Source organism: Poeciliopsis prolifica, unplaced genomic scaffold (genome assembly GCF_027474105.1).
Source record: "Poeciliopsis prolifica strain line A6 unplaced genomic scaffold, Auburn_PproV2 SCAFFOLD002, whole genome shotgun sequence".
Classification (NCBI taxonomy): domain Eukaryota; kingdom Metazoa; phylum Chordata; class Actinopteri; order Cyprinodontiformes; family Poeciliidae; genus Poeciliopsis; species Poeciliopsis prolifica.
In genome coordinates, this window is record NW_026562377.1 from 7,689,033 (window position 1) to 7,711,289 (window position 22,257).

At 40.6% G+C, this 22,257-nt stretch overlaps 1 protein-coding gene across 4 annotated transcripts; it reads left to right on the forward strand.

Moving 5' to 3' along the window:
- The first annotated feature begins 266 nt into the window (after positions 1 to 266).
- Positions 267 to 21,830, forward strand: b3galt2 (UDP-Gal:betaGlcNAc beta 1,3-galactosyltransferase, polypeptide 2). 4 transcript variants are annotated; one of them, XM_055055648.1, is made up of 3 exons: positions 1,383 to 1,553; positions 3,376 to 3,461; positions 19,471 to 21,830. In XM_055055648.1, the coding sequence occupies exon 3, from the start codon at positions 19,809 to 19,811 to the stop codon at positions 21,132 to 21,134; it is 1,326 nt and encodes a 441-aa protein (XP_054911623.1). In that variant the 5' UTR covers positions 1,383 to 1,553; positions 3,376 to 3,461; positions 19,471 to 19,808; the 3' UTR covers positions 21,135 to 21,830. The 4 variants fall into 4 exon arrangements, with proteins under 4 accessions (XP_054911631.1, XP_054911623.1, XP_054911605.1 ...); XM_055055656.1 differs by lacking the exons at positions 1,383 to 1,553; positions 3,376 to 3,461 and adding an exon at positions 267 to 301; XM_055055630.1 differs by lacking the exon at positions 3,376 to 3,461 and having other exon boundaries at positions 1,383 to 2,184.
- Positions 21,831 to 22,257: the final 427 nt, after the last annotated feature.

Genomic DNA, 22,257 nt, shown 5'->3' on the forward strand with positions numbered 1-22,257 from the left:
TACCGGTTTAAAATGAAAAGCTGTAGATGTGCGCACTACATTACTAGAATATCCTATGAGACAGAGGAAACACATTTTTATTGATTAAATTAATCACAGATCACCGCAACTCTTTTATGCGCATGAATACATTGTATGACGGACTTTATCAAATGCAACCACAATGTGTCCACCAGGAACACAATGTCCATCATTGTGTTCATTGAGTCAGGTAGCCAATCAGAAAGCGCGGTGACGTAAGCACGGAGAGGAATCCCAAACAGCTGACAAGGCGAAACTGAGAGTCCGGTGAACATCGGAGGTGATATGTGGAAATGTTTATTACTATATGGATAGGTCATATTTTTCTATATGATTATTAAATTCACTGTCATGTTGGGGTTTTTTACTGGTTTTACTAGATTTTCTAGAATCAGAATGTTCGTGAGTGGAATCGGTTCGTGGTGTGTCGGCCGGACACACGAACCGATCGAACCTGTTGGACTTTCATAGGCTTGGTTCGAGTGTGGTCACAGAGGTTTGGGAAATCGGGCGGCAATCCTCAAACCGTGCCGTGTGAACCAGACCTAATAGTCACAAGCTCCTCTCCTCCGCCTCATCTCGACCTCTGCCCTAACGGTCTGACTCTGGTCGCTGTGGTAACGTGTGCATATCCCTTCAAAATAAGATACAGATGCGCCACAAAAACGAACATTTTAACTGAGCTTGTTTCTCCCATCTTGGACTGATGAGACAATGACACCCTAAGTGTTGCTAATGCGCAGACTGCCTGGTCTCGATGTGGCGAAGCAGTTTGAAGCTTCATTACCATGTCATGCAGAGTGGGCTTGTAATGTGGGAATCACTTACCGGTCCAGGATAAATCCATTCTTTAAATCCATTGAGGGCCTTTTCCCTTCACAAAGAAACTTTCCAAAGACATCTGATCTGTTTCTTTCTCATTTTGCTGCTTTGTGGCTCCATGTTGGAGGGCAAGCCCGAGAGAATCCGGTTAAAGGATTTTCAAAATACAATATCCTCCAGACTCTTTGATTCAGACTTGACTTGATAACAGATGCAAGACATCGGAAGTCTACAACTGGAGTTTGACAGCTCTATAACTAGACTATACTTCAATTTCCAAATCATTTCCCAGGCTGTTCGCCTCCACCCTCTCACCTAAATCCTAGTCTGTATAAAATCAGATGAGTTTTAAAAACAGCAGTGCAAACGGAAGTTGTTTTTTCCCCCCACAATAACATTACTTCAGGTTCAATATAAAGTTGAAATATTTTTGGAGTGGCGGCAGAAACCATGGTTTTTCTTTTGCACCAATGCCCCTTGAACGTCTCATAACGGAGTAACTGGGTCACGTGAGCTGCTCCTCTAAGAGTGCTGTGACGTGATCGAGCACCGTCAGTGTGGCGGTGTCTGACAGACAGCTTTCAACTGCCAGCAGCTGTCTTGGCTGGATGAGAGTTCCGGCAGGGGTCTGGGTCGGTCCAAGACGTATCAGAAGAATGCTTCTGCAGAGGAGAAGAAGCGGAGTGTCCAGTCAAAGCCCGGAGCTGAAGGTAGACGAGTTATTGCTTTTGTTCTCCCGCTAGGAGTCGGGGTACTTGTTTCAACTGTGACTGGACTCAGAGGAGGAGCTGATATTTCTATAATTCTGTTTTCATCCAACGCGTTTCACTGCGAATTCACTGCAACAGCAGCCGGGCTCAGCATCGTGGGGCAGCAGCCGCCGCATACCGGCAGCTCTGCATCTCCTTCCAGCGGGTTGGCTCCAGATGAAAGTCCGGGGATGCTTTTTCGTTTTTGAATGACAAGAACGTCTCTGTAGAGGAGGACAAACTTGGATAAGATCAAGGAAACAACTGGGAACTGCACGGTAGAGCAAGAAATGTGCATTTGAAAAAGAGTTATATAACGGACCCTGGGAAGAGAAGAGGGGTGAAAGGGAGACGCACCAGGAGGAGAACCCCCCCAAAATCCCCGCAGGTTACTTGAGGTTCTGCTGGCATGAGGAGCAGGAGGGTCGTTTCCACATCTAAGGTGCAATTAGCGAAAAGGGAGGCGGAGGACGGAGGGCACGACTGAAACCCCGGTCAGAAGAGGCGGTGATGGCGGCGGAGGGTACGGGGGTTCGGTTCACCCGTGCGCCGACCGCAGCCCTGTCAGCAGCCGCAGCATGAGGCGGTGGAGGTACGCGGCGTTGCACGTCCCATCGGTTCTCCACATCCTCATCATTCATTTAGCCATCCCCTCCTTCCACTCCACTCCATTACATCCACCTTTCCTCGGCTGCCTTGACTGGGATCCATGAACTCATCAATCAGTTTCTCCATTTAGTCCACCTTTGACTCGACATCATTTACCTCCCCTTTATCACTTTGTGGCTCCATAGATGTTACACTGACAGAGTAGCGCTTAGACCTTTGGATAAGTGGACCTTTGTTTAGTCAGAAGTAATTTATTTCCTGCTTTATTTTCTTATTGTGGATTTTTTTTATAGGAAAAAATAATATCTTTTTTTCTATAGAGGTCAGGCTGATTCGCATTTGTACACATTCCAGTTTTGGTCAGGCTGATTTGTGTTCATAATAGAGGTCAGGCTGATTTGTGTTCATTTGTACACATTCTAGTTTTGGAGCCCGCCCCATATCCCTGCCAAGAGGCAAAGCCATTGAGTTCTTATCGATCACATTGATTTAGGGAGCTTTATGTCCACTTCATTGTGCCAAGCTGCCTGATCTAGTTGGCACCCAAGTCTCTGCATTCTTTACGATGCTGGAAGTGGCTTAAAAAAATAAGAAACAGAAGCTAACCTCACCATCTGGGTATTCATTCTGCACCACCAGACTGTGACATGTTAATGGGGCTTAATATCCCAACCATTAGTGCTTGACCTTTCACTTTTGTGAAAACTTTTATGTAAAGAGTTTAAAATGTAATTCTGATACTTAAAGTGTTAGAATTATACATTTTGATTTAACTTTTTCCCTTTATCTTAATTGCTGTAAGTTTAACCTTTTTGTTCAAATGTAGTTTTATCTTCATAGAGGAAGTGGTTTTAGCCTGCACACCCACTCCTGGGTACAAGCTTACACACACACACATATACACCTAACTGCTGAACATCACTGAGGCTTATTGTTTTAGGTTGGCAGGTTAGGTTTTATGATGGGTTTTAGGGGAGGTGCAGTGTAGAGTATAGGAACTACAATTCGGTTCCTGGTCTGCAGCTTCTTTTTGCTCATCCTTAAGGTGAACTAAGCTGAAGCTCCAGCACTGGACGGTGACAGATTCTCTGTATTGTGACACTTTGCTTTGTAATTGATTGATAATTGCTTGCACTAATCTGTGAACTCACGCCAACATTTCTTGTTTATCTAGAGTCCTTGTCTATCTGTGATAAAGAACCCCATGATGCACTGCCTGGCATAAGGGTGTAATGAGTAAAGCAGAAAAAGTTGGAAGAGGTGAATATTGCTTCCCAAGCAGAAAGAATCTTATCACAACAGTGATTCTGCTTGTATACCAGATCTTTATTTCTCAGAGGTCCTCTATATTTTTGTGCCCGGCTTTAAAATGTTTCTCAATCTTCTTTTTGAAAAGTCAAATATTTAAATGTTTCTCACTGCATTAATTTTACACCTATACTGTACATAAAATACAGAATGTGGTGTTTTTTCTTGTAGACAAGAGACAACAGGGACTATATTTATGGGAGCTGACTAAATGTTATGCCTGTAACGTCATTATATCAATCTTTTTCCTGACATTTAAGAAACGAAACAAAACCCTCACAGAAAACAGAATACCCTCGCCCTCTGTTGGAAGGTTTGGCTCTGTATTAAACCAGAGCCGTGTCTCCACATGCGATAACACCACTGCTTTTGTTATTTGGGTCAACTGACCCTTTGTCACCTTATGGCAGTGTTCTATAATAAACAGACTCTTGTGGTCTGACCCACATCTGACCAATATCCACAGTTAAGGGGTTGTGTTCAATAGTTTGCAACACTTAAGGGACTGGAATCCTGTGAAATTGCAGTTCTTTGATCACTTAAACCAGATGTTTGGTTTGAATACCTGACAATCATAACGTTGAAAATGGAAGTTGATAATTTAAGCTCAACTAATCGTTTTATCCTCTAGCGTATTTGAGTTTTAACCTAACTCAAATATACAGAGAACTGTTGCTCCACATGACTGCACACATTAAAAAAATGTTTTCACAACAGAGACATGTTGTGAAAACATGTCTCTGGATGTTTTACCTGCATTGTAATTGTCCTTGACGCAGGTACAGATAGAGAATTATTTTATCCAAGCAGGATAAGATTAAATTGTGGTGCACAGGCTCCAGTTTTTGCAAAACGGATTTTAATGACAAGCCTTTCTTTGCGGTTGTAAAATCTGAGTTTCGATGTCAAAAAACTTGAATTATTTCTTCAATGCAATAGAGCTGGAGCAAGAAACTTGATTTTATGATATCTGCCAAAATGTTTTTTCATAGTAATGTATTTGGTATGGACTGCAGGAAGAATAGTCTCTGCTGCAGTAGAAACTAATTGGGATCTTTAAATAAACAAACTATCAACTTTGCCCAGACTTGCAGTCAGAAAGGCGCAGCATTTATAGAAGAGCAGGATTGTGCAAGATTGTATGCAGAAGAGTATATTCATGAGTGGGGTTATTTTCTGCAAATTTTGAGCTTAGGCAAGGCTTTTTAAAGTCTAAGCAAGTTGTGCTGAATGCGGCTCATTGTTGCAAAGTGGCCAGTATTTCTCCTCGAGTAGAGAATCTGGTTTTCTGCTGTGTGTGAGCTGTATGATCAGATCATGCAGTTTTCTTTCTGTAATTTATTTTTATGGATGCCATCCATTTCTTTATTTTACCGGACTAAGGTCAAAGGAAGCTACTGTTGACAACTGTAATAGCTTTTCAGAACAACCGTAATTTTAGCAGATTTTAAAACCCCTAAAACCTTAAACTGAGAATGTTTTTATATCTGTGGAAAACTCTATACTAGTAAATTATAAAATTTGGCTTCATTCAACCACTTCCATGTTGCCATGTTGCTGACTGGGTAGGATCGGGTTTGGACATGTTGTCTATGGGCCTGATCTAAACTCTGTGTTTGAAAAGTGATATTTGATGTTGAGGATTTTATTGTGAAGGTTTGAAGGAAGTTGTCTAAGTTTCTCTACAATATAGATTGAACCAATTTAGATTATGTTTTAGCTGTTCTGCTGAGTATAATCAGACCCTTTCCTTGCCATTTGTCATTGATGTTAAACAAAACAGACCATTTGAACCCTAAAAACATAAAGATTAAAGTTACTTTATTAGTGACATCCACTAGGCTTTAGGTTGTTTCCTTGTAGACGATGAAGATAAAAACATCTTCAAAAAGCCTTTATGCGTTTTGGAAATTACAAAATGACATTTATCTCGTGGTGCTCTTTGGTTGTTGAGAAATCCCTGCTTTACTCTCACAACCTTCAGCTTACATCTGCGCTGAATCATCTCAGTCATTGAGGTCGAAGAGGACCTGGTGAACCCAGAGATTTAAGTAGCTCACGTACCACTTAGCGGTTCAAAAGTAATTTTGTTTTATTTTTTAAAATGTATTAACTAAATATCAGTGCTAAAATAAAACTTGGTTTTATAAAACCAGTAACCAACACATATCTACTACATAAAATCCAGCTTCTGTGCTGAATGAAACTGAAACAAAGCAGGTCTAAGGAAGAGAAGAGAAATGCCATGATTGTGCTGGAGACATTCCCACTTTCTACCCAGTTTGTAAGTAGTGGTAAATAAATTTATGTGGCACCTCACAGAGGACTAAGATTTAAAATAAGAGGGAAAAAACAATTGAATAATAGATGATTAAAACTAAACATGAAATATTTAAGACCTCAAGGAAAAGTGTTTTCATAAGAATGTCTTCAGCTGCTTTTGTATACAATTAAAATATTGAAAGACAAGAGAAAATCAAAGGAACTTTACTTGATTGGTTTGAGGACTTAACACAATAATTTTAAAAAGAACAGCCATCTAGTAGAAAAGACAGTTTAAAAAGTAGAGTAAGCTCTTCTTTTTGTCCCAGTTCTGAGTCTTGCTGCAGTTTTAGGTCATGGACTTTTTTTGTTGATGAATGTAAAATGTAAAATTGGTCTTTTAACTAGAACTGGAAGAATGAATAGCCACATTCATTCTTCTTTAAACTTGTCCTCATAGTTTGTAAAAATGTCTCAAATGTTAGTTTATGAAGATGTAGCATATTTGAAAAGACAATCTAAATTGTTATTCAATATAAATGGCTTTTAACCAAGATAATAGGCCAGTTTCCTTTCAGAAGAAGGTACGACTCACGAAAGAGCAGTTAGGCTAGAGTTTGCAGCTGCGAGTGTTTTGTATTTGCAATGTGAATATCATATTTACATATTTCCAACCACAACATTGGGATATGCAAATGGCCATCAAGGAAAAAAAAACAAAACAATGAAATAAAAAGAAAACAGAGGAGAAAAGAAACACAACAAAGGGGAAAAAAAAAACAAATTAATCAATCGTTCCCAAAGTTCATCTTACAACCCCTTAGTCCATCCACCCCGAATGGGGATTAATCAGGCTCGCAAACAAGGGAAGTATCCAGGGCGTGGTTCACGTCCTGGGTAATTGAAAGTCCAATCAAAGAAGGAACAGAGTTCTTTGTAGGATTCTCCTACCAACTGGGTAGGAGAAGTAAGCAGTCTTCTGTCACCAACAGGTGAAATCTTTCTTTGGCTCTAGGCCTGGTCTCATAGCTCACCATCCACCTGGCCTGAATAACAAAACAGGACCACTTCCTCAATATATATTGATATGATAACATTTAGTGTATACACAATTCAATAAATAACATTTTATATTATAAATAATTCTATCATTTGATCAATTGCAATTTCATTAAATCTAAAATTCAATATAAATTACATTCATGAAACATTCAATAAATATACACCATATTATCAATTAACATGAAATGTAAAATACTGATATAAACCAGTGTTCAATAAATACTTCAATTACCCGTTTTGTTTATCAAAAGGAGTGTACAATCAGTTTTTCTTTAGTGGCTACACAACAGCAGTGATTATAAGCCAACGCTAAGTCATTCACAAAAACACTCACCAGTTTCCGCAGTTTTGTGGCATACTACCGGACCTTTTTCATCTCACTTTCCGGCTCACAATAATGGGCTCCTGCCAGCTCTGCTCCTTCCAACGCGTTCTACCCTTCACGCCCTTTCGCTTGAGCTAATATACCTAGCCGGTAAACTGGAAAGGTACATGTGACCCCAGTACTGAACCGCGATTGGCTAAACGATAATCTCGCGAGAATCAATCATAATACTATTAAAACATTGTGATTTGAGGCTAAAAGGCAAAAGAGTAGAAAATCAGAGGAATTGAAGGTTTAAAATTACACTCGGGTTACATCCTCCCCCCTTAATTCCATGCAACACCGGTGCATGCTAAATTATCTGAACACTATGACGCACAGGAGCATCTGAAACAGGTTCAGCAACCATTTCACCATAAGCAGTAGCTAGACTGTGTAAAAGATTTTGCACTACAGAAATTAAAGGATTTCCTAAAGCAGCATACTGAAAGCGCTTAATTGGTTTGGCTCTCGACTAGACCGACGAATTGACTGTTCAGCTTTTAAACCATCACTAGCCTGATGAGCATCTTTTGGTGATTCTGTGGAATGTGATGCTGGCATGGTCGAATTTGGTAATGTCTCTACTGGGCCATGGCTCTCCAAATCTTCAGATGGGCTTAGCTCAGGAACATGTTCAAGTTCAGGTGAATTTCCTGGGTCCATCTGATCTTGTGAAGGAACTTTTTCCAGGGCTGGAAGTGGATCCATAGCATCAAGCAGTAGAGACGACTTATCCTCATCAGATGAAGGATTCTCTTTTTCCATCTCAGGAACTGAGACTCTATTTATGGGCTGGGTAGGGCATGTCCCCTCAACACTGACCTTCACAGTTGGTAAAACTGAAAATCGAGATGCCCTCCAGTCCTCATCCTCCTCATCTGGCTTTCCTCCAATTCTTCCACTGGTTCTTGTAGACTGCGGGTCTGCGGCCTATGAGCCGGTGTGGAAACTGGTGGGTCAACTTCAGTCTGAGGAAGAAATCCACAAGGAGAAGAAGGTCGCGGTGCAGAGTCCGGGTCCCTCCAGAGGGATCTGCTTCTGGTCTTACAATATACACAGGAAGCTCACCCACACGACCAATCACCACATAGATGTTTGTCTCCCACTTATCCCAGCTTATGCTTGCCTCTGAACCTCACATTTCGGACTAATACTCTATCACCTTCTTCAAGACTTGCTGGTTTTACTCTCTGATCAAAACAAATCTTGTTCTTCTTGCCATCTTTTCTGCATTTTTAGAAGCTAGCTGAAAACTTCCTTCAGCCGAGAACGCAGGTTCTGCACATATTGAGAATGTGATTGAGATGATAACTCTTTGACAGGCAAGTTGAAAGCCATGTCAACAGGAAGTCTTGGACAGCGACCAAACATCAACTCATATGGAGTAAAACCTGTAACCTCATTTCGGTGCAATTATAAGCATGAACAAGTGGCTTGACATACTCTTTCCATCTAGTTTTCTGCTCTGGGCTCCAAAGTACCCAACATACTGAGCAAAGTTCTATTGAACCTTTCAACAGGATTCCCACGGGGATGGTATGGCGTGGTGTGTGACTTTTGAATGCCAGCAATGTTGCAGAGCTCTTTAATGAGGTGAGACTCGAAATCAGGCCCTTGATCCGTGTGCAGGCGTTCAGGAAACCCATAATGCACAACAAAATTCTCCCACAGACATTTTGCAACGGTCTTCGCTTTTTGATTGGCTGTTGGAAAAGCCATAACATACTTAGTAAAATGATCTGTGAGGACAAGAATGTTTTTAGTGTTGCTTTTATCAGGTTCAATTGATAGATAATCCATGCACAGGAGCTCAAGTGGCCGGCTTGTCTGGATATTCACCAATGGTGCAGCTCGTTCTGGCAAAGCTTTCCGACGAATGCAGCGATTGCAAGTTTTAATCTTGTTTTCTACATCTACAGACATGCGTGGCCAGAAAAACCTAGCTCTTACAAGGTCAAGTGTTCTTTCAGTCCCATGTGCCCCATATCATCATGAAGGCTTGAAAGAACAACAGAACGGCATTCCTCTGGCAACACAAGCTGAAATGATAGGACTTCACCATCCTGCCTCCCTATATAAAATGTCATCTTTTAGTTCAAGACGTTTCCATTCTCTCATCACTAGAGGAAGGTCAGGAAGCTCAGCCCTGACAGTTGGAGGGATTTTCTCTCCTGTTTCAAGCTGATGAATAACTTCTTTCAAAACAGGATCAGCTCTCTGTTTCTCCCTGATGTCATGAAGGGACAGTGATGGAAGCACTGGCAATCCTTGGGTCTCATCCATGTATAAGTCAGGGAGAACTGTAGGGTCATACTCACAGTTTCCACTAGAGTAATGTTTCTCTCCAAAGGACCATCTGGACTTTGGCCTCTCAGTAGACAGCTGTGACAAATGGCTCTCATCACATCTGAGGTGAGTTCTGTAGCATCCTCCATTTCATTCATATGGGTTGTGATGAATTGCTGCACCATGGCCCATTCTCTTTGTGGGTCAGGTGTTTGGGGATGTGGTCTCCTGGAGAGGGCATCAGCATCTCTGTTTTGGCTGCCAGCACGGTACTGCAATTTAAAATCATATGTAGACAGTGCAGCAAGCCATCGATGACTAGCAGCATCAAGTTTAGCAGAGGTCAAGACATATGTTAATGGATTGTTATCAGTAACAACAGTGAAACTGGAGCCATAAAGATAATCATGGAATTTTTCAGTTACACTCCATTTTAAAGCTAAAAATTCCAATTTATGGGCTGGATATCTAGCTTCACTGGCAGACAACCCTCGGCTAGCATATGCTATAACTCGTAGCTTTCCCTCTTGTTCTTGATAAAGAGCAGCTCCCAACCCAGTGGTGCTGGCATCTGTATGCAGAATGTAAGGATGGCTTGGGTTAGCAAAACCAAGTACTGGAGCTGTAGTCAGTTTGTCAATCAATGTTTCAAAAGCAGATTGACACTGTGCAGTCCACCTTTCATTAAAAGGTTGTTTTGCATCATGGTTTTTCATTGTGATGGTTGTTTTACTGACACATTTGCGAGCAGGAGAATACCCCCTTGTCAAGTCATTTAGAGGCTTAGCAATAGCAGCGTAGCCATTTATGAACCTGCGGTAATACCCCGCAAATCCGAGAAATGATCGCAGTTCTTTTAAGTTTGAGGAACTGGCCAGGATTTTAAAGCACTTATCTTTTCTGGATCCGTTTCAACCCCATGCTCAGAAACTACATGGCCTAAATAACGCACAGAAGTTTGGAAAAACTTACATTTTTGTGGTGATAATTTAAGGCCATAATCTCTAAGTCGATGAAGCACTCTTATCAACCTACTCTCATGCTCTAGAGTGTCAGAGAATATAATCAAATCATCCAAAAGACTAAAACTTCTTTTAAATGCAAATCACCCATGCACTTCTCCATAAGACGCTGAAAAGTGCTTGGTGCATTAGTCACACCTTGGGGCATTCTATTAAATTCCCAAAACCCAAGTGGGGTCACAAATGCAGTTTTAGGCTTATCACCTTCCTCCATTTCTATCTGATAATAGCCTGACTTCAGATCAAGAACACTGAACCAGCGTGAACCAGTGAGAGCCGAAAATGACTCTTCCAAATTTGGCAATGCATAGGCATCCTTCACTGTTTGTAGATTCAACTTTCTATAATCTATACAAAGCCGAACATCTCCACTCTTCTTCCGAACGACTACTATCGGTGAAGAGAATGGTGACTCTGATTCTCTTATTACCCCCGTCTCCAAAAGATCTCGCAAATGATTGCGAACAGCTTCAATGTCATTTGGATGTATAGGGCGAGCACGATGTTTAAATGGGGTCTCATCATGAAGATGGATGTGATGCTTCACCCGATCAGTACATCCAAAGTCAAGGTCATGATGAGAAAACACTTCTGGTATTTCTTTGAGTTTAGCAATAATGTGATCTTTCCAAACAGGAGAAACTGGAGAATTTCCAAATTCAAACTGGAGATCAACTTTGTCAGTGTTCCTGAGCTGCACATTACAACAGGAAACCTCAGAAAGAAGCTGAGGTGACACTGTAATTTCTGCAATAATAGCAGACGGTGACAATGTTATGCTCTGTTTTGACTCATTTGTGATAACCACTGGGATCTTATGAGGTGTATGCTTGGGCAATGACACCAGACAACTTTTCACACACAATCCTCCCGGCAAAGGAGTAGATGGCTACTCAACTAATGCCCAACTGCTAACCGGCAGCAAGCTGGTATGGGCATTCCCTTCTAGAACTCTGGTATGGCCTGCTGAAATAACTACAGGCGACTCACTATCTAATGCTACGTCACATACACTGGGTCTTGGGTCTGCTGATGACGCAACTGAAGCAGCTTGAGAACAGCTTTATAGCAATACTTTGCTGGGCTAAAGCTAACACGTTCATCTTTCAGATGTTTGTCATACAATGAATCAAGAGTGTTCATTCCTATCAGAACATGGGACTGAGTTCCACTTTTAACATCTGGAACCACAAGTGCCAGAGTACAAACATCCAGATCAGTGCCAATAAACTCTTTGGGAAAAATGACCGTCATTTCTATATACCCTAAGTATGGGACAGCTTGGCCTGCAGCTCCCTCTACTTGTAATAGCTCACTTAATGGTTTCACAGGTTGATGAGAAAAATACTGATTGTAAATGAAACTGGTATTGTAGTAACTTGGGATCCTGTATCTAACAGGCATTGAACTTGCTCCCCAGCTATTATTACTTGACCAGTACATTTTGAGCCAATCAACCCTTGTGGCAATTCTGCAGCCTCAGGAGTTACATGAGACAAATTAGTGCATCTTATAGGTGTCTGCTTGGTGGGACTTTGCTGGTCCTCTGCAGTTCCCGTTCGCCCCTCAACGAGAACCTGATTCAGTTTAACGACAGGGCACTATGCGGGTTCATTTTCTGCCACTTCTTCTGCTTTTCCATTAACTGTTTCTTTTTGGCAGCAACCAGTAAAGGATCAGGAGGGTTGTCACACTTAGGTTTTATATGTCCATCTTCCCCACAGTTGTAGCAGTAACCTGGCTTGGGTGATGAAGATGCTTTTTTGTGAGAGGGTTGAGACACACTTTTACTAGTTTGTGGAAACTGACTGAACTTGGCAACATGCATAGATTTTGGCAAAATGGCGGGTTCTGACCAGACTGAACACTTGTAAGAGCAGCCAATTGTTTTTGTATATCAGCCAACTGCTTGGCAAGTTGCTTGGTGATAACAGTCAAATTATCATAAGCACTTTGTTCTTCAACTGGTGCACAAGCATGATATAAATGTACTAGCCCTGGGTTTACTGGAACCAAGATGCTGTTTCATACGCTGAGCTTTGGCAGCTTCTCTGTCTTCTTCTGTTCTTAGCAACAACAACAATTCTGCAAAAGACGGTGGTTTTGACTTGCGCTGTTTAAGCTGGAGCTCAGAAATTAAGGTGTTATCCCAACATCCACGACAGAATTGATTCAGCAGATGCTTTTCAAAATCAGCAGCCAATACTCCACCCCTCCGTAAGGCATGGTTTAGAGTCACTTGCAAGCGTTGTAAATAAACGGATGGCGTTTCACCTGCGTCTTGAAACTGCTCCATGAATTTTGCATACAGTTCATCGCCATCTTGGACGTTCCATAGGCAGAATCCAAGATTCTGAGGTAAATTAAAGGAGGAGCATCTGGTTGAAGATGTTTAACCATGTCTGCAGCTGGTGGTAACAAACTGTCAAATATCCTTCTAGAACACTGTAGTTCTGATACAACAGGGTCTTTTAACAGAAGGTCAACACTAGATCGCCAAGTTTCATAGTCTGTTTCATGTTGTGGTCTTGGAGTTCGACCAGAAAATGATCTAAGTTTCAATGAGGACATGTGTATTGCATTGTCATCACTTTTCATGATATGCTCAACCACATACCTCTGGACTCCAGGTGGGTTGATATCTGACAACGACATGGCTGGCAAAGGTCCAGAAGGACGTGACGTATAATGTGCGGTAGGATCAGGTTGAACATGTGGCGACTCCCCATCCTCTGCAGCGACATCTTCTGGCTTAAGATGAAACCACCCTTGGTTGCCATCTTTGATGTAAGGGAAGCAGCCATGGCCAAATCCTCTTCTTCTGGGGAAGTCTTCAAAGAAGATGGGACTGGGACAAAGTTCAGTGATGGATTGGCCCAGTAGAGACATTACACGCCTGAAGACATCTGTGTAATCCTGACCTGTAAGCTTAGCCACATTTTTCATTTCACTCAGGTACGTTTCAGTTTTTATTTTAGTTTCCAACTCGGAGCAAACTACTGACAGCTCTTCAATTTCATAAGTAATTTTTTTAGTTTGGCAACATACGTGTAAGGCAAGATTTTACGCAGCCTCTCCAACGCACTCCCTGATGAAAACTCAAAAATTATGCAGTTATAGAAATCTGAGTCAGAATCAGTTATAAATTCAAACTTTTCCATTGACCCGTATCCAGTCAGAAAATCAGCCACTTCATTATCAGTCTCTGAGTTTGTTGCATGTCTAATCAACACTGCGTTAGGTATTTTAACACCACATTTCACCAAAACATCCATATTAGCAACAACTAGCAACTGCAACACTCCAGCTTCTATACAACTGCTCCTGGCTAGCTCACCACTAATGTATGTAGCATATTTTGAAAAGACAATCTAAATTGTTATTCAATATAAATGGCTTTTAACCAAGATAATAGGCCAGTTTCCTTTCAGAAGAATAGGTACGACTCACGAAAGAGCAGTTAGGCTAGAGTTTGCAGCTGCGAGTGTTTTGTATTTGCAATGTGAATATCATATTACATATTTACAACCACAACATTGGGATATGCAAATGGCCATCAAGGAAAAAAAAACAAACAATGAAATAAAAAGAAAACAGAGGAGAAAAGAAGAAACACAACAAAGGGGAAAAAAAAATCAAATTAATCAATCGTTCCCAAAGTTCATCTTACAACCCCTTAGTCCATCCACCCCGAATGGGGATTAATCAGGCTCGCAAACAAGGGAAGTATCCAGGGCGTGGTTCACGTCCTGGGTAATTGAAAGTCCAATCAAAGAAGGAACAGAGTTCTTTGTAGGATTCTCCTACCAGCTGGGTAGGAGAAGTAAGCAGTCTTCTGTCACCAACAGGTGAAATCTTTCTTTGGCTCTAGGCCTCGTCTCATAGCTCACCATCCACCTGGCCTGAATAACAAAACAGGACCACTTCCTCAATATATATTGATATGATCTAACATTTAGTGTATACACAATTCAATAAATAACATTTTATATTATAAATAATTCTATCATTTGATCAATTGCAATTTCATTAAATCTAAAATTCAATATAAATTACATTCATGAAACATTCAATAAATATACACCATATTATCAATTAACATGAATGTAAAATACTAATATAAACCAGTGTTCAATAAATACTTCAATTACCCGTTTTGTTTATCAAAAGGAGTGTACAATCAGTTTTTCTTTAGTGGCTACACAACAGCAGTGATTATAAGCCAACGCTAAGTCATTCACAAAAACACTCAGTTCCGCAGTTTTGTGGCATACTACCGGATCTTTTTCATCTCACTTTCCGGCTCACAATAATGGGCTCCTGCCAGCTCTGCTCCTTCCAACGCGTTCTACCCTTCACGCCCTTTCGCTTGAGCTAATATACCTAGCCGGTAAACTGGAAAGGTACATGTGACCCCAGTACTGAACCGCGATTGGCTAAACGATAATCTCGCGAGAATCAATCATAATACTATTAAAACATTGCGAGATTTGAGGCTAAAAGGCAAAAGAGTAGAAAATCAGAGGAATTGAAGGTTTAAAATTACACTCGGGTTACAAAGAGGAATTTTAAAATTAGCACATTCTAATTCTCCTTGAAATTATATTTCTATATATGATCCACCAACTCATCTTCAAATCTTGAGTTTTGTGCACATATCAACGCCTTCTCACTTTTCTTGATCTAATTGGGTTTTTATTGCTTTTCAATGGATTCCAAACACATTTTGGCTTTTATATTCACATTTAAAAATCTTTAAGCTTTTACCATGACTACCATTTATAACTCTTGTCACATCAATTTGAAATTAAAATTGGTAGTTGTAATGCAGAAAGTTCCCAAATAATGAAAAGAAAAATAAAATTGCATAAAAATCTGTTGGTGGTGTTTGAGGCTGTCATGGGGGTGTGAGGGTAGTGTGACTTTACTTCATCATGTGAACTAATTAACCTATATGACATTAAATAAAATAGATTGGATATTAAATCAAGACAGTGATGTTGCCTTAAATTTATGAAATTTGTGCTTTTTTGTGACTCTAAACACCAAGTTTATATTGTTTGTATTGTTGTAAAACAAATCAAACATGTTGCGGTTCACTAAGGATTGCTGCTTCTGGATAGCGTTATTAGGTTAGATGAGATCCTCAGTCAACCATATCAGTCAGGGCTTTTTCAATGAAGTGGATTTTAACCTTTATCTTCAATGAGAAGTTACTCTAAATGGCTTATAAATGTGAGCAGTACGTTCTTCAGAAAAATGTGTCACTATTATGAAATGCAATGTTTTTATTGAGTGTCATACATTCATTCGCATTCCCAAAGCTTGTCATGCATGCTTGTCCTGCATGCATACTCTTTGCATTTTTCCTGTGAAGAAACAGAAACAAAACAAAATGCCTGTCATCTTTATTTTTACCTCCAGGTTTGAAGCTGATCTAGTGACAGTCAACACTGATGCACGCCTAATAATGTCACCAGTGCGCCACTCCCACAGCCTTCGTTCTGATTATTGACCGCTGCAGAATCGCTGGGGCTTTAATTAGCACTGGTGTAACTAATTGGCCTGCATAGAAGTGACATTGATGGGAGGCAAGAAAAGGAATTAATGAGGAGAGGCATTGGCACACTAAATAGTACTGTTTAAAAGTAAAAATGGATCCCTGATGATCCCCCTGAAATTTGCATTTATGCTGAGAACTAAACAAACTCGATTCATGAATGACTGTGGGCTGGGTGGGTGCCAGCACGAAGGGGGGCGTCTATTCCTTGTGTGTTTCTCTGCAGTCATATCTATGTGTGCCTCCTTGTGTGTTCTTCTGATCAGAGTTTGTGTAACTAGATGTTCATTTGGTTGACAGCAGAAATCTCTCAAGCGCTCAATGTGCTCCGATGTAAAGTATGTTAACCTTTAAAACAAAACTTGCCCTGGCCCGTCTCATTTCCCTGTAATTGCTTTCACTGGGTAAGCACACTCGCCTGAAAAGGTTATCGTGTTCCTTGTCAGTTGTCATGATGAATGAGCAAACATAACAGAAAATTAAAATGGGAACTTCTGGAAATCATTCTCAGACTAGGTCAGTACAATATTTGCACTAAATGCTCCCTCTGCCCCCCTAACATCACTTTTTCCTCCTGCTGCTAAAACATGGGAATATTAGGCTTATATTTCTGTTTAACATTCATTTGACTTTTTAACACCCCCCATCAAAATTGTGAGACAATGAAAAATGTTACAAATACTCGCATATGCCACTGGCTTGTAACCAACTGTGAGTTGAACACTAAATGCTTAAAAATAAAAAAATAGAAGCAAAAGACAAAATAAATGCGACCAGACAACGTCTTGAAAATGGCTTACTCTGCCTCTATGAGCTGATGTACTGAAGTTAAAGACCACTAACTCAATTAAAGAACAACCAACAAAACAAAAAGTGTCATTGATGAAAAATGTGCTTATGACCATAATGGAGAAACTTCTTCTCTGTCATGCAGAAAACATTCACAGAGATTTCCTTGTCATAGCTTTGAATCATAATGTGAGATTTAGAATACTGAGAACTCAGAAAGAAACCACCATTAATAATGTTTTGGCATTAGGAACACTTTAGAACAGGGGCGTCAAACACTTTTTCTTGTCAAATCACATCAGATTTATGAAAGTCCTGAAAGGGCCATTGTGTCAGAATCTATTGATGAAACTTCCCATTAAACTGTTAAAATATATAGCATTCTCTCCATTCTATGAGTACTTTTTAAAATGAAACAATATTTAACATCTTTTCACATTGATTTCATTTGACCTCATTTGGAGAGCCGCAGAAATCTCTTTCTATGGTTGTCTAGATGAGTGTTTCTCAAACTTTTTCAGGCTGAGGACAACTCAATCTGTTTAACAAGCAGTCACAGACCACCTGTGACACCTGTAATAACACATCTTAATATATGATGCAACCTGAAATGAAAATATTAGTCTCTTAAATCACATATTGTTGTTTTCGTTGTTGTGGTGCTGTTTGGTAAATGTGACTGGCCACGACAAAGCCATGATCAGGTCTACTCGGCCTTTTGAGTTATTTACTGATTCTGAAAATGTGGAGCAAGCTTTCCAATACTGTTCAACACATGGAAATTAAAAAAAAAAGTGTTTCTTTACTACCAAGTGTTGTATTTATAACATTTTTGGCTACTTGTGATTTTGAAGCACAATTAAAGAAAAATAGACTTGAGTTGCTTTATCAGAAAAAAAAAATCATATCAAAATAATTAACCCATTTCTGTCAATTGTATTTATTTATTGTTAAAAATATTTTTTAATGAAATAAAAAAATAACAATAGCTGTTAACCTGAAAGCAGAGCATCATTCATTACCAAGAAAAGTCATTAAAAAAATGAAAAACAGTTCTGACTAACTGGACCGATTCCTACTGCTAACCAATCAAAGGAATCCAATCACTAGTGAGCAACACATCAACACTCAGCAACTGTCAATTAGCTTCCTCTGATGACATTAGTAGTCCTCGAGTTGTTTTCTTTCCACCAGTATCTGCAATTTTTTTTAACCTGTTTTCAAGCCAGCTTTCTATGATTATCTTTAAAACAGCTAGCTGTAGCGTCACACAGTGCAAATAAACGGTCGTTTACATGCAGACCACCAGCGGCCCGCTGGCCTCAAGGTTGATACCTGTGCCTTAGAGCTAATCAAGGGAATCAAATACAATATATGAACTAGTCAAATCTGGATCGAATTGCTTTATGCTCATTTAATCTTTGTAATCAAAGAGATATTGCAAAATCACATCCATTTCTCATGAAGCCAGTAATAGAGATGAATACACACAGATTGTGTTGGCATGTTTGCGTTCATGAATGCAGAGCACAGTAAAAGTTGAGCTTGTTTGGCTTAGTGACATTCTGAATCAGTGAAGACTGAACATGACCGGCAGTATGTCTGTCTCAGTGGACAACTCCCTGGTGGGCACCAGGCAGAATCATTTGCATTTTATCCACACTCTTGTGGATTTGCGTGTCTGCATGTGTGCATAATTCCCTGCATGGTCTGTATTCATGCCTGTGTGTCCTAGAAGATTAAGCAACCCGGGTGATCCCAACAAGACCGTACGAAGCCTTGATAGGCTGAAGGTGAATGACAAGCAGTGGCTGTCATCGCCAGAGGCTGGCTTGGGGTGCAGCACCACCGCTTGCTGGACCCTGAAAACTCATTTTGACAGATGCGTTTCCTCTCTCGCTGTTGATGTGTGGTGGGGGCTGATGACACTCAGCAGCCTATGTGGTTTAGAGCAGGTTTAGTCGGCACCACATTGAGCAAAGCCACAGTTTATGTGAGCTCTTGGCCCTAAGCCCAGTAATTGTATGCAAAAAGGAGTCACAATGTTGCTATCCACTGGTTGCAAGTTTTTTGCATTTCAATACATTTTCAGGACATTTGTCATTTCTGACAACTTGTCTTTTGCTGTAAGATTTTAAAATGCTAAACTGATTTAATTGATCTGTTAGAGTTCCTTTTAGAATGGTTTCCCTTTTCTTTTCTTTTTTCTTTTTTGCATTGGCATGCATGTATTTGTCATGTTTTATAAATCTTCTATCAACAAGCTGCAGGCCCATGCTGTGTTTTTCATCCCTGTCTAATTAAATATGCTACGGTGATTAAATTTTTTTTTTGAATTTCCTTTTCAAAGTGTTAAATTGGCTTACAAAAAAAGAAAAAAAAATCCATATTAGGCTATGCATCTATAAAAAGCTTAAATTGGGACTCTTCCATCTGGACAAAATTAATTCAGATTATTTGTGTTGAAACAAGTCTAATAAATTTAACAGTAAAAAGAAAAATAAAGAATAGCTGGAGCTAAAATAATTGACACTTGGCACAGTGCCAGTGAATAAAGGAAGTCTTTTGCAGAATGTTTCCTCAGTTTCTTTTCTCTCTGTTTTTAAATTACAGGGACCAGACACAGAGGAGGTGACCCTTATTATAACCTGAAGAAGACAAGACCCAGTGTGTGACCCTGTTTGTCTGAAGTGCCAAAGAAGACAAGGAGAAGCGTCGCTGGTGAAAGAATAGCCACCTTCTTCTTTCCACCAGGAGCCCTTTCAACCTTGCTTCAAGCTACACTTAGGGGCTCAACTGTTCTCTTGACTCAACCAGGAGCCTCGCTCCAACCCATCTGCCAGCTCAGATAACCTTCTGATTGTTGGCAACCACATGTTTGAGGTGACTGCATGTAACCACCACCGCCCATTCTCGAGAAGGAGCAGTTTCTCGCAACCCCAATCTGCATCATGCAGTGGAGACGGCGGCACTTTTGTTCCATCAAGATGACCTGGACAATCAAACGTTCCCTGTTTCGAACCCATGTGGCTGGTCTGCTCTCCTTGGCTCTACTCTTTACCTTCCTGCTGTTTTTCAGCCACCAGGAATGGCTGCCAGGGCGCAGTGGGCCTCGTGACTACCCGCTGGCTTACACCATCAGGGGTCTCCGGGCTCCCAAGGGAGAGGCCAACCAGAGCAGCTCCCTGAGGAGCCTGTGGAAGGAGACAGGGTATGGCGCGCCAAAGCCTCTTCTCAACCTCAGCTCTCAACAGGCAGAGGGAACAGCAGCTGAGCCAGGAGGAGGTGGAGCTGGAGGAGGATCCAGGATGGCCATAGTGGGGGTTGGGGACTCCATGAGCTCTAACAACAGTTTACAGAAGGAAATGGATGTTGGGGAGAAGCTTAGTGCTCAGCCCTACCGCTACATTCTGAATGAGCCTTTCAAGTGCAGGGACAGTACGCCCTTCCTCATCCTCCTCATTGCTGCTGAGCCCAGACAGGCCGATGCACGCAATGCAATCCGGCAGACGTGGGGAAATGAGAGTGTAGCAGGGGGCCTGGGATTCGTCCGACTTTTTCTTCTCGGCACAGGAAAGAGTTCAGATGCCTTTCTTCAAAGTAGCATTGAAGAAGAGAGCCGTGTTTACCATGATATCATTCAACAGGACTATCAGGACACCTACTACAACTTAACCACCAAAACCTTGATGGGCATGAACTGGGTAGCCACCTATTGCCCACATGTCTCCTATGTGATGAAGACGGACAGTGACATGTTCGTCAATACAGAGTATCTCATCCAAAAGCTGCTAAAACCCGAATTTCCCCCCAAACAGAAATATTTTACAGGCTATCTAATGAGGGGCTATGCACCAAACCGAAACAAGGACAGTAAGTGGTACATGCCACCAGAGCTTTATCCAAGCGAGCGCTACCCAATATTTTGCTCAGGCACAGGGTACGTGTTCTCAGGGGACATGGCCGAGTTGATCTATCAGGCCTCGCTAAGCATACGAAGGCTGCATCTGGAGGACGTGTACGTAGGGATCTGCCTGGCAAAGTTGCGCATTGACGCTGCACCCCCTCCCAATGAGTTCCTCTTCAACCATTGGCGTGTCTCTTATTCCAGTTGCAAGTACAGCCACCTGATCACATCCCATCAGTTTCAGCCTAATGAACTCATCAAGTACTGGAACCATTTGCAGACCAACAAGCACAATGCCTGTGTCAATACAGCCAAGGAGAAGAACGGCAGACACAGACATCGAAAGTTTCATGGGGAGAGACTTCCATGATGAATCCTGTGACAACAACTCACTTAAGGAAATAAAGGATCTTGTGCAAAGAAGGGAACATTAAACGTGGCACTATATTTAAAAAAAAAAAAACAAGCACATTGTTTTTGGTATTGTGTACAGTTTATGAACCAACCTATTTTTTTATTTTTGAAAGAGTTATTGTAAATATATGGAGCTATTTCCGAAAGGAAGAATAGGGGACATGATTGTGTGATGCACAAAGAAAGCTGCAGCTCAAAAGTGGTGTTTTGGATAATTCAGGTGCCAACAGTTGGGTGGCAATTCCTGCTCTTCTCTCAAGGACAGTGCACTATTTCAGTCTATGATGTTTTAAAGAGATGGGTTAAAAAAAAACACCACTGTGTTTACACAGACAAAGGGAAATGTACATTTATTTTGCAAAGTTACACTACCTAAATATGAATGAATGATATAAACCTTTTAACACTGACCAGTTATGCTGCCCTGTTTCTCAGTGTTTATTTTACAGGTCTATCAAAGTACACTGCTAAGAGTGATTTTCTTGTCATCTAATGTATTTTATTTTTCAACGGATTCACATAAAGCACCACAATCACATCAGAGATGACTGAGATTGTATTTTCTAAAGCTTTACATTGAGTACTACTCTGCACTTAAGTAAATGTGCAATGACTCAGTTAAAAAGAAAAATAAATAAATGTACTGAATTAATTTTGTGTGTAGTTCTTGTCTTCTCCTTAGGCAAAGTGGGATCACAGCTGGTGATCTTGTTGTTATTCATTGGGGCGGGGAGGACAGAAGATAAATTTAACATTGAAAATTGTCTTCAGTGGACAAAAGCAGTAAAGTTATAACCTTTATTACGTATTTTGTAAATGGGTTACAACCATCATTTGTATATTTCACCAATAATATGTCTATAAGTATATTTTCATAGCGTGTTTGAAATAGTAGATCACAAAATTTCTGCACGAATAAAATCAGTAGCAAATTGAAAAGCAAAAAAAAAAAACATATATTTTTCCCAAAAAATATGAATGGTCTGAATTGCAAAATTCTGTAAGCCTATAGTAATGTGAGTTCAAAATCAAAACTAACTATTACAGGTTGGGCACTGTCTCTTTTCCCTTTAAATTTG

Excerpts from the sequence above, each read along its gene's own strand:
- b3galt2 (XM_055055656.1), top strand. The coding sequence starts at position 19,809 with ATGCAGTGGAGACGGCGGCACTTTTGTTCCATCAAGATGACCTGGACA.